This window comes from Corapipo altera, unplaced genomic scaffold, assembly GCF_003945725.1.
Source record: "Corapipo altera isolate COAL_440 unplaced genomic scaffold, ASM394572v1 56, whole genome shotgun sequence".
Taxonomy (NCBI): domain Eukaryota; kingdom Metazoa; phylum Chordata; class Aves; order Passeriformes; family Pipridae; genus Corapipo; species Corapipo altera.
In genome coordinates, this window is record NW_020884896.1 from 9,316,254 (window position 1) to 9,329,083 (window position 12,830).

Below are 12,830 nucleotides of genomic sequence, written 5' to 3' on the forward strand. Positions count from 1 at the left end.
AATTCTCAGAGACACCTTTGACATACTGTGGCATATCATCAAAACCAAACAACATTTAAATATCATGAAACAATATAGTAATTTTTGCAACTTCTGCAAATCATTACATATGGCCTTAGGTTTAGGTGGTACATTTGAAAAGAGCTGGACTTTGCGGAATTAAATATTTATGGAGAGATGTGTTGCATGGGGTAAGGCAGAAATAAGCCTAGTATACAATCTGGAGTTATACACAATATAAAAGACGTATTTTCAGTATGAAGTGTATACTGGGTAACATACATAGGAAGTGTGATGGCCAGCACAGACTTCGATGGTACCTGGCATTGTTGTTCTGGCGTTGAAAGTGCCAACTGTTTTTTATGGCACTATATTCAGCATTTGAAAGCAGCTAAATGCAATAGAAGCAAATGTTGTTGTAAAGAAGCCAGGATTGGTTTTAAACGACAATCCAAAACGACTCTCCCAGAACTATAGCGCAAGAGTTGTTAATAAAAAATCAGTCTCACCAGAGATGATCCACCCTTTAATTGTTGCAAATGCATGTAGAATAGTAGCTTTTTTTGAACAGAAGTGACTGTGAGGGAGGAAAGAGCATGGTCTCTTCAGCATGCAAAGCAAAGCTGCAAGGTAAGATATCCTTGAATTACTGGTGTTTGGAGAGCAAACGGAAAGTACGCCACAGTTCCCTTACTGGGAACACTCCTCAGTCTATTTGATGCTTTCATTGATAACTTGGATGAGCAAAGCATCCATTAAATCTGCAGCTGGTGCCAAGAGGAGAGGATTTACAAGTGCTCTGGAGGCAGCATGGGAATCCAGAGTAATCTTGACAAACTGGATCCAACGTAACCCGGATGCAGTACTGAAGAGGACAAAATGAAATAGTGATACAATTAATCTGTTGGATAGTCAAAAGAAGCAAGGACTGAGCTGTTCTTTATTGTGTGGGAAGTCAGACCACCTGAGTCCAGGGATTCTTCCTAACCAGCATCTCTGGGCAATATCCTTTCAGGAAAGTGGCTGAGTGTAACAGAGAACCACAGAAGGGGCTGTGCTGTTATGAAGCAAAGCAATCAGACTGGGCATTACAAACAAACACAATACAAAATGTGCAGAGAAAGGAGCTGGGATGATTGTAGAGAAGATGCGATAGCAGCTACAGGAAGGTCAGAGAAGCCCTTCTGTTCGTGCATGGGCAGACTGGTTTATGCTGTCAGCAGTGAGCCATCTAACCATCCTCCTAAGATCATTTCCTATTTTATTTCTGTGATCACAATGAACTGTTATCCAAGATGGAGCCATATGTTCTGCCCTTTTATCTTGTCCCTTTCTTGGTGAAAATTGCTTGGCAGAGAACATCTTAGATTGAAAGTTTCAAGAGTAGAAACTCCTACTCTTGGTAGGAGCCAAGCACTTAACTCCTATCAGCTTTGTAAACATTGAGGTCAGCAGCTCTGTGATAACATTTTAGATTTCATCTTCCTGCTAACTGTTAGGCTGGGTAATTGTCCAGATGATAAAGTTTAGCATTGCCAAATGTATGCAAAACTCAATTGGCAAAGGACATGTATACATTGGCTGATGTTTTATTTTCCTCTCTCAGTAGTATAATGGAGGGCTTTAGAAATCGTTATTTGGGATAAGAAGGGTTTTACTTGCAGCTTATACATGTATTAAAGTAGCTTAAGGTTTTTAGTGCTCCCCATAATTAGCTGAGAAACATGATCTCTTTTTTTTTAATAATTTCTAACTGTAACTCAGCACAAAAAAGTTTAGTAATAAATTATTTCAGAGCTTAAATTATAAAGGTGGAGGGTTTTTCTTCTTTCAGCAGTCTTTCCAAGCTTTTCTGACCAAGAAAGCAATTTTACTAAAACCAAAAGAAAATACTTCTGTAGAGCTGAAGAGAAAGTGAACACTCATTTAGTATCAGCCAGAAACAGTCTAGAAGTATAGGAAAAAGTTCATGTATCCATTTTATAACCAGTGTTCCAGTCTTTGTTACATAAGTGCTGGGTTCATTCAACAAGCAAAAATGAAAATAAACCCTGTGTTATTAATGGGATCAGCAAAACAACATAACATAAAATGTAATTATAATAACAGTAATTATTAGTATAACGACTAATTACTATTATAATTAATATATGTTGCTGAGATTGCCAAACTTTGTCTTTGCTCCTACTGGTGTTTGAAACATGACTCTGCAGTTTCCTTGTACTCAAGAGGCTGAATTCTGTCCTCACATACAAACATATAATTTCAGTGAAGTACTGTCACATGCTGCATTTTTCTTTGAAAACTGTCTTGCCAACTTTGTCTATCTGACAGTTGATCTGTGTATTTTTAAGGCTTTTTTGTTTGTTTTTTTAGTACAGTGCCAATTGTTTTGGGTGAGTTTAGAGAAGGCAGCCTCGTGTGTTTTGCATAGATGATACATTGCAGGGAAGGGATATTCACATTTCTGCATAACAGAATATAATTTATTTTGTGCTTGGATAATTAGGAAATGGTTCTGTGGAATGTATTCAAGACTCCTGGATTACAAATTTATAGTTTGCTAACTGTTAGAAAAATTGATTCAGAAACAGCTTTAGAAACCAGCAGGCTACTGCAAACATGGTTTCAAATGTAGTACTGTACTAGTGCAGGTGATGATGCATGTAGAATTCTTGGGTGTCTTAATGTCGTTGGGCACTTTAATTCTGAAATTTTAACAGCTTGGGAAAAAAAGGTGTACATTTTGGAAAAAAAATATTAAAAATTTTTCTTGCAAAAATTTTGGCAGGTAGGTGTAATTATATATAAAAGCAAACATGACATAGGAGAGGGAACGTAAAAATCTTAGAAGGTATGCAAGATTCATGGAAAATGCAAGAAAACAAATTCTGCACTGCGATGAATTACTTTTTATGGGATTTTTTAAGTATTCAAGTTCACACTCTATGCAATATTTCAGATATCTTTGGGTCTAAATTCCTAAATAAATAGTTCCAGCTCAGATCATCACCTTATTAATTCAGATTTTTTTATTTATTTCTTAATTTTGAAAGGTGCTGAGCAGCACTTGAAAACCCTTAGTTTTAATACTTGAAAATCAAGCTCCAGGTTGTTGGTCTGTTCTGATAGACGTTTTGTGGTCAGCCTTTTCATCACTCTTGTAGACAGGATGGCTCAAATAATTGAGACATCTAGATACCTTACCTCTGATGCTGTGTTGCTCTCTGTTTCTGGATGCTAAAAGCATCATAAGGATTACAGGGATAGCAGATGGGCTGAATTGATTTATAGCAATATGACCTTGCCAATGTTTGCAATCTCATTGTGAGTATTGCAGTAGTCGATGTACCACTTCAACTCCTATCTCCCAGAGCAGTGTGAAAACCCACCTGGATTATGGCTTTCTGTGTGGAAACTGTATGGCAGCATTCCTGCCTGTGAGTATTTTAGCAAAGAAAGACCATTTCTGGCTTTCCTAGTTGTGCAAGAGATTGCTGGTGCAGGCCAGCTGTACAGTGGATGTTAAATAAATAATTGCAGAGGACAACTTCTGTTTGCTTTTTACATTGCTGACCTTATAATCAGGAATATTTTGCACGGTATAGAGCTGACTTTGTCTGACGCAGGCCAATTCCCTGAGCACTGGACGGAGAATGAGAGCTTCATTCAGCTGCTTTCAATCATCTTACAGCAGAGACCCCCCATGAGCAGGTGGGGGCTGCGTTTTGGTAACCTGAGGATGAGCTTGGGTGGGAAGTGTGTGTGTATGAGTGGCGAACGTCCTCCACAAAATGTTTTAGTGCTATCTTCACTTTATGTTTGCACTTTCCAGTAGTTTAGTAAATCTCTGGCAGGGTTATTTACAAAATTGTGTTATCAAATACATAAGCATTATGTTTGTAGAACAGAAAGAGGGAAAGAAACTTTCAAACCTGTGCACGCTGGCCTCGTGCATCTCTTATGTTGTGTATTTCGTAGCAGAACAGAAAACCTCAAATCTGGGTGTCTCTCTGAAAGATGCTTTATACACAGGTCTTCTCCCAAGTTCCCATCTGCATATCTGCTCTTCCCACTGACCCATGAACAAGCCCTTCCTTCTTTGCCTTGATTAGATGATAAAATATTCTGTTTCTGCTGTGGGAAGCTAACTCTGCAACCTGAAACACCCTGAAATCTGGAAATTCATAACAGACATGGATTTTGAAGCTGTGGCTGTTCCCAAATCTATTGGTGCATGGGAGCCACTCTCCTCATTCATTCTGTCCCTCTGTGAGTGGATTGGAGGCTGTGGCTTCTTCTTACGGCATTCATTTTCCTGCAGGTGAGGTTTCCTGCTGTCCCAGACCTTCTCACTGTTGGCTTGCAATCCAGGGATGAAGCCGATGGGTGCTGCTCTGCAGCAGGGCCCACAGACCATTTGTCTGAGGTGGCTGGTGTGACTGTGCAGGGCATTCCTGGCCTTGCCTTCCCCATGCCTGGCAGCAGATCCCAAGAGTGAGAGCTGGGGAGCAGCAAGTGCCCAGGCCTGCCCAGCCGGGGGTGGTCCGACAGGGCACTACTTGTGTGCTGGGAGGTTCTTAAAGACAGCACTCCAAATCTGGTCAAAATATGAGGCTGAGGCAGCTTCAGGGCTTGTGACAGTGTCAAGTGAGATGTTCCTCTGGAGAGAAGGAGCCTGTGACTCCATCCAGCAGGTAGCCGCCAGAGTTGGGAAGTGGCTGCAGCTGTTGGGATATGCTCGCTGCTGCGTAGGCTTGCAGCGCAGTGGAATTGTATTGCTGGTAACAGGAGTCATCTGTGGCTCCTCAGCCTGAAAACAATATATGCTGCTGGCTTTTCTTTTTATTTTAAGACCACCAGGCAGTTCTTCTTTGCATGCCCTATAAAACTTTTTAGAAGAGTTTTGCAACTTACTTAAAGAACAAAACGTATAGCCAGCTACAAAATGGAACAATCGTCAGGACTGTGGCAAATCCTGTGCAGTACAACGTAAGTCAGGACACTCCAGATGCTGGTGGCACAACAGAGCCCAGGCACAGGGTCAGACCATGTCCCCTTCAGCAATGACAATATGTGTCACAATGTGACATCCCCTGCTTGCTGAGCCCCTCACACCACATGGACTCCTTGGTAGCTTTTATGGGTCCTCAGGATCTCACAGGTTGTTTGGGCTGGGGTTTCTGAGAACTTCCATGTTGTTTTGACTGTCCTTGAACCCTGACTCTCATCCATAATCAAATTTACAGCAAAGTGTGTTCTAAGTGCAAGTCAGAGGGTAAGCGATGGAAACCACATGGGAAAACAAAAGGCACCTCAGCTCTGAAGCTGAGCACTGGTGTCAGCTTGTGCTGGCAGGGAGTGGTGTCATTACATAATGATGCACTTATCCAAACGGCGGTTTGTATTTTGGGAGACAGATGTGCCTTGCAGTTGCTAGTGGAAGTTAAATGTTAAATATGAAACCCATTCATTTTCTCTTAGTCATACTTTGGATTTAAGCAGATGTTTTCCTAATTTGTGGTTTTCAAATGTAGCATGCTGACAAGACATTTATCATTAACTACAACTTCATCCATGCAGTTTAGCAAATTGGCCAATTATTAACAGTGAGGGTTGCGTGATGCATAGCTCCTGCTACTTTGAAAGGCCTCAATTGAAACCCAATACGTTTTTACAATATAAATTAATTGAGCTTTGGACCACATCCCTGTTGTGTAAGTGCTCTCTGCTCTCATTGTCAGAACGAACAGCCATTTGTAATGCACTGAGTAGCTGTGCTGTCTGTGAGCAGAGGTACTGGTGGCAGAAAGGGAAAGATAACATTTTTCTGGTAGGGGCATGGACATGGCTGATGGTATCCACGTGTAGGCAGCATGACATATGGAGGAAGTGTGGCCATGGGGTGGTGTAGGTGCATAGAGACCAGACTTGCTTTGCCACAGGTGATGCAGGAGGCAACCTGAAGGGGTACAGGGAGAGTGATAAAAGCAGGGTGGGTGCAGCTGCCTGGAAGTTAGTGCTACCTAGTATTTTCCATTTCACTTGCTTGTAACTTTGCTAGACTTTCATAGAATCATAGAATGGCTTGGGTTGAAAGGGACTTAAAGATCATCTAGTTCCAACACTCCCTGCCATGGGCAGGGACACCTTTCACTAGAGCAGCTTGTTCAGAACCCTCTCCAACCTGACCTTGAACACCTCCAGGGATGGAGCATCCACAGCTTCTCAGGGCAACCTGTGCCAGTGTCTCACCACTCGCTTTACCCATATTGATTTATTTTTTCCTGGTTTATGTTTGCAAGGTTTGACAAGGTGGGAGGAGGAAAATTTGGTGGTGGTGCTGTGAAGTGGTGAGGTGTTCCAAAGGTGCTTCCCAAAGCAAGGAACCACCATGTGCCTGAAAATGTCATCTCTTATTTTCTCAGCTCTGGAATTCAAGCAGGCAATTTAGTAATCATTCATTCATCCCATGTATGGGACTTGAAGGAGAACACTGAGTGCACCTCTCATTTCTAGAAAGTATAAAGACCTTGATTTTCACCAGCTGGCACTGCAGAAATTTTGCCTTACATTCCAGCTGAACAGGGAAAACTCTTCAGGACAGTCTGCTCCTAGTTGCTTCAGTTTCTGGCAGATAATTCACTTTTTTTTCCTCTTCTGTATTTGCATCTGCTCAACAGGGAATGTATATACTTTGTTATAGAACAGGCTGCTGTGGAGATTAATTCCATGAGAACTGTAAACAAAATAAATACCTGTGGTATATTTCATTTTGCTTTATGCAGCCAGATGTGCTAGGTGTGAAGTACCTACAGGGCTGGCTTTATAGTCCCATTTGATGTCCTTTTCTTCACAACCTCCTGTTCTGTGGGAAAAGGGAAAAATGGTAACGTCACAAAACCAGTCAGGAGCAGTGATGTCTCAGCAGGGAGGCTGGAGGTTGCATGAAGTGCAAAAAGGGGAAAAATTGTTGATTGGAGCATGGTATGGGAGGGTCTGTGTGGCCTCTGTTCCTGGTCTGCATTAAAAGAATAAGCCCCATGGGTACTTAAAATGAGCTGAAGGCCTGATCCAGAGGTTGATGAGGGATGCAATGAGGGCTTTAAAGTGAGATCTTCAGCATAGTTTTCTCCCCTATGAGCTTCGTAGCTTTTTGACTGAAAGGGTTGCAGCAGCAGATGTGGAAGGGAAGATGGCTTGTTATGGATATGTTCTCAGTCACCCTCTTGCTTTCTCTGAGTTTAGGTAAGCTAAATCTCTGGAAGCAGCTGTGTATCCCATGCTGGGCTTTAAGATGAGACAAGTGTAGGTAGATGTGGGGGTGAATTCGGCTAACCCAAATCCTTATCCCTTGCAGTGCTGCCAAGCTCCTGGAAAAGAGCCCATTCTCTGTTGGCGCCCCGAACCCCCTGCTCCCCTCACCAGCAAGCCTGCAGCTGGCCCAGCTCCAGGCGCAGCTCACGCTCCACAGGCTGAAGTTGGCTCAGACGGCCGTTACCAACAACCCAGCTGCTGCCACCGTCCTTAACCAGGTTCTCTCCAAAGTGGCCATGTCCCAGCCACTCTTCAACCAGCTGAGGCACCCCACCGTGATGAACACCCCACAGGGCCACGCTGCGGGGCCACCACAGGGGCCCGGCATTGCCGGCACGAGGTTCCCCTCCAGCGGCATTGCCTTTCCTGCCCAGAGCCCGGCCTTAGCAACGCCGGGGAGCGGCCTGGGGCCTGTCCAGGCCCAGGCCCCCAATGCCATCGTCATGAGCCCCTTTGGAGGTGTCATGGCTCCAACGTCTGGCCAGCAACCCGTGGTGGTGGGCCTCAACAAGGCGGGTGCCTCCACATCCGCTGCTGCAGGGGGCTTTTATGAGTACAACAAGCAAAATGCTGCCACGGCCACCCCTCAGGCGTACACCTCAGAGGGTGACCAGTCCAGCCAGCACAGCTTCCTCGCTGGTGGGACCCACACCACTGCCTCAGCAGCAGGGCCACGCTACGAGGGTCACTTCGGGGCTCCCAGCCAGCTGCAGCATGAGGCGTCGGCAGCATTTCCCAAGGAGTCCTACGGGGCGGCAGCACAGCACGGGGCAGCACGGGCCTTCCCCAGCGACCCGCACACCAGCTCCCATTCGAAAGGAGATCCCAGCCCCGTCTTGCATGGCAGTGGTACAAGCAACCAGTGGGAAAATATCCCTAATTTCCCCAGCCAAAACAAGCCTGACCTCATGCCCAGCGACAGCCTGTGGCCGTCAGCGAGTCAGCAGCAGTATGAAATAAGAAACGAGCTGTACAACCCCGAAGAGCCGACACCTGACACAAAGTTCAGCGCGGCCGCCCCCCCCGCCTTCGGCCGCCTCAACCACAGCACACAGAGCTTCGGCAGCCCTCGCATGAGGCAGAAGGAGGAGCGGAGCAGCGGCGTGCCCGACCTGACCACTCGCTCCCTGCCACCACACCAGCTGGGCGACCTCCGTGGCGTGGTCCCTCTCCACTTCCCCCACGTCTGTGCCCTGTGCGACAAGAAGATTTTCGATCTCAAGGTGGGTGGTTTTAGGGCATCCCTGGGGCACAGCTCAGACCCTTGAACAGGCTACAAGGTGGCTGATCTGACCATCAGCTCCTGCCACCTCTCACTGCCAGTGTCCATCACAGCCGAGGTGCCCTGAGAGAAGCAGAGACAGAGAGTCATAATTCGGCTTAGGGTGTTGTGCATCTGTTTCATGGCAGTTACTGGGGTTTTGAGATCTGGTTTTGTTCCGCATCTTGCCGTGAAAGATGGTGAGATTACAGCGCTGGCATGAGGTCTGGGCTGAGGTCACAGCTCACCTCATGGGCCCAGAGCGAGGCGGGGAGGAGCTTGAAGCTGATCCCCCAATTCTCAAACCACTGTTGTAACCCCACATCTGCAGTTTCATCTGCTTCTCCCTTTCTGATCCCAAGGGCTTCTCCCTAAGAGCTTTGTGGAAGCAGCTTGCTTACACAAATCAGCACATTTTTTGATAAAATTATTTTAATAATTCCTCTGTTGGGATCTCTTCCTCCTAGTATGTCTCAGGAAAATTTAGGGCTCAAGGTCCGCAGCAACTTTGGCCTGGAAGCAAAGAAGCTGCTCAGAACATGTGGTCCACACCGTGTTCCTACTTCTCTGTTACACTGCCAAGGGAGCTGCAAGTTCAACCTCACCCTCGAGAAGCAGCTTCCCAGATCCCCAGAGAGCCTGTGTGCTAAGTCATGTTATATAGATCAGGTCTGGAGATGACCGCTTTTGTGGCTCTCTGAGCCCCACAGCTATCTGTGGGCTTTGGCTGGTGTTGTTCTGCTTTCCTGGTGAGCCCTGTACAAGTCCCTGTGACCTTTTCTATCATATCACAGGACCAGCACCTAACCACAAAGGCATGTATTCTCATGCTCGTGGTGGCCTGAAAATAAAATGACAACAGCATGTATGTAGAAAGGAAAATGGACAGCAAATGAAGTAGTACCTGATACTTACACACCCTGGGGCTTTGGGATATTTGAATATATTTGCTTTCAGCTTTCCCTTTTACTCTTTTAGCAACTGCTTGCAAAAGGGTTTGCTGTGATTACTGCAGCTACAGGGCTAGGCTGAAGTAGCCCCTGTGTAGGGCATGCTGGGCATTTCTTCTTTTCATTAAACATTTATAAAAAGCAGGGGAAATGTTATTACAGTGAGTTTCGGTGGGTGTTAGATGGTGTTTAATGCACTACCTCAGTTGGATCATAGAAGTGTAAATAGCTGAATGTACCTTGACAAATGCTGCTAATCTATTGAAATAATAAGCAGCATTGTGGCTTCCCTGAGTACTGAACACCTTCTTTATGGACATTGCAGGAGTTGAGGGTGCTTAGCACCTTGCAGGATGAGCTCTTCAGCTAGAGTGAAGTAATTAATTGAAATATACTGAATTTAAAAGTAAATACAGAGAAGCTCTGCTTTTGTAAAGTAACCTATAATTTAACCTACAAATAATGAAAATGCATTGGATGAATAATAATGCATTGGATAAATAATAATGCATTGGATGCTTGGCTTCAGCATCACATGGTTTGATCTTCAGCATCTCAGTATTGGTTTTAGAATAAGGTAAAATGAACAGAGGAATAATCTCTTTTAAATTTGTCTCAGGATTTTTCCTGTGCTCATCATTTCTTTGTTTCAACATAGGACTGGGATCAGCACATTAAGGGAAGTCTTCACATCCAAAAATGTATGGCTTTTTCAGATAAGTAAGTATTATTTTAGAGTCACTCTTCAAACTGAACTGCTAACAGAGCGTTGCTTATTCAGTGGCTTTACACTGGGAATTTGCTGCCTAATAATTAAGCTTGAATATTTATGGCATGTTATGCATGCTTCTAAAGTTCTTTTCTTTCTTTTCCAGCACTGGTATCCGGTGTATGTTAAGCTCAGCAGATGGAACATTGCATTTATCACCAAATAATGCAGCAGTTTTCAATCCACCTAGTATCGAAGGTAAATGGTTGTATGTGCAATAGTTAAAACCAGTTCTTTTGATTGAAAGGGAATTCACTTTCTGGGGAGAAGTGGGCTTTTTTAATGAAAAGTGATAAAAGTTTCCAAGGAAAAATTTTGAGAGGTTGTACACAGAAAGGCTAAAAGCCAGTACTGTGTCTTTCTAAGTATGAATTTATTTTTCTTTCAAACAGTGACTGTTTTTTACAGTACAACAAAACAGTGTATAATTTGGTGCAGAGGCTATGAAATTACTTATTATGTAAATGGGGCACTGCTTAATGAGCACATTAATGCAGTTAATATTAGTCAAGATTTTCATGTGTGTAATCCATTATTTAGATTATCCACCAAATGTCGGCACATCTTTTATCACTACGCCAGCAAGATCCTTTGGCCAGCCAGGTCCTACATTTTCTTCTCCTCCATCAGGGGTAAGAGTGAGTACCTAAGCAAACTGATCTCTGTGTCAAGGCTCTTGTAGAAGTCACTTCTGCTTACTGGAATTTAAACCCTGAGGGCTTCCTTTCAAACAATAATCTGAATATTCAGTCTGTTATTTCAACTTCCCTGCAGCTCTTTTATGCTTTTGATTTTGGCCAAATATGAGCTTGATTGTAGTTTTTGTTTTGTTTTGTTTGTTTTCCAGTGCTAAAAGTTGTTTTCTTAATCAGGGAGATTTGGGCAGCTGGGTAAATAGTTTTAGTGGGTATCCCATTGACCTTTCTCCCTCATTTTCTGAGTCGTTTCAACCCAGGGAGGTCAGCTTCAGCTTGGAATGAATATTTGGATTAGTCTTTAGTTACTCTCAGTATCTATCCCATCAAGCAGCCTTCTATTTCTCTGCTTATTTATTTATATCAATTGCTCTCTGCCTCTCCCACGCTGGGGTCGTCCTCCCGGGTTGCAGTAGTGGCAAAGATAGTGGCTGCAGCTTCGCTGTTATTCACCTGGAGGTTCCAGATCAGTTCATTATACTGGACTAACTTTTCCTTAGTTTCTTTTAGTGTAGTATTTATATCATCTGCTGCCGCTGCCGGCCTATCAGCAAGTTTGCTTTGGTGTAGAGCCTTCCATGGTTTAGGTGTACTGGTCCCCACCCTACATTCAATACTGGTCCCCACCCTGCATTCAATACAGGTCCCCAGTTTTATTGCTCTAATGCATGCTTGAATTCCTAGCTCTAATCAAAAAATGCCAGAAAAAAACCCCCCAACATTAGAATTGGTTCTTACACTAACAAAAAAGAAAGATTTTAGAAGGGGAAAAAAAAAAAGGCGAATCATATTCATAATGAAAATACAAAGTTGTCAGGTTAAAATTAAACTCATCACATATCAGAAAGCTGCAGCTAAAGCTGGAGACACCAAGAACTTATGTTAGGGCGTTCATGGAATAGCAGCAGTAATCCAGGGGTTCAAGTTTTCACCTTGTTAGCTTTTGTGTATGTATCCTGATGTGGTCTCGGGCACTCTGAAAAGCAAGGCTGAGTTGTGTCCCTGTGCCACTCCGGTTTGCAACAGGCATTGCTTACAGGAAGGTCATCCAGATTTCCTTAATCCAACCAATTTTCTACCGTGCAGTTTTACTGTGCAAGAGGTTATTTGAAGGGGTTTTAGTTTCTGCCTGTCACAGACACTGTGTGTGCAGGGGAGCAAAGAGCAGAGCTGCTTATGACAGCTGCCTCCAAGGTCAGAGGTGGAGTAGCAGCGGGTGCAGAGGAATGTTCCTTTTCATCATGTCTGTCAACTTCTCAACAAATGAAATTACTGCTAATACCAGTGTCATTTCTCCTTAGAATCTGTCACTATTTATCATTTAAGCTGCCTGCAGAAATCCTCCTCCCGAATGACCTGCAGTATTATGAGAGATAAAAGAAACAATAACTTTGATTTTCCTGTAAATCCTCTTTTTCTTCAGAAGCTCATCAGATGAGCAGGGAGCTATATTAGAGGTGTTAAGACCGAGTTTGCCAGCTGTCATTCACTCTGCAACCCAGGTGGCTTATAATTTATTGCACCTTTGCACGGTAGTATTCACTTTCAGCTAAGCTGCTGCCATTTAACTGAGCAGTGGGAGATTATACTTGACCCTGCATGTAATCATAAACAAAGTGTTCAGATTTCTGGAAGGGCTTGCTCTGTGCTGTCCATCTGCAAATAACTCTATCTGTCTTTAAAAGGCAAATGCTGCCAGTCTTGACTCAGGCATGGAGAGACATTAGCACTGGGGAGATGAGATTGGCCATTTCTTATTGTCTTTAAAAGAATTCATGTGAAGCTTAAGAAAGGGATAAAGAACTTGAAAAACAAGAAGTAAACAAACAAAAAAAGCT

General features: G+C 43.8%; 1 protein-coding gene across 3 annotated transcripts in view; it reads left to right on the top strand.

The window, feature by feature from the left end:
- The window catches only part of RBM20 (RNA binding motif protein 20), a 69,071-nt gene that overhangs the window by 34,278 nt on the left and 21,963 nt on the right, over positions 1-12,830 (top strand). For all 3 annotated transcript variants that reach the window (XM_027648030.1, XM_027648032.1, XM_027648031.1), the window contains exons 2-5: positions 7,361-8,540; positions 10,187-10,248; positions 10,404-10,495; positions 10,838-10,929. In XM_027648030.1, coding sequence (XP_027503831.1) covers positions 7,361-8,540; positions 10,187-10,248; positions 10,404-10,495; positions 10,838-10,929 — 1,426 coding nt within the window. The remainder of the gene's footprint in view (positions 1-7,360; positions 8,541-10,186; positions 10,249-10,403; positions 10,496-10,837; positions 10,930-12,830) is intronic.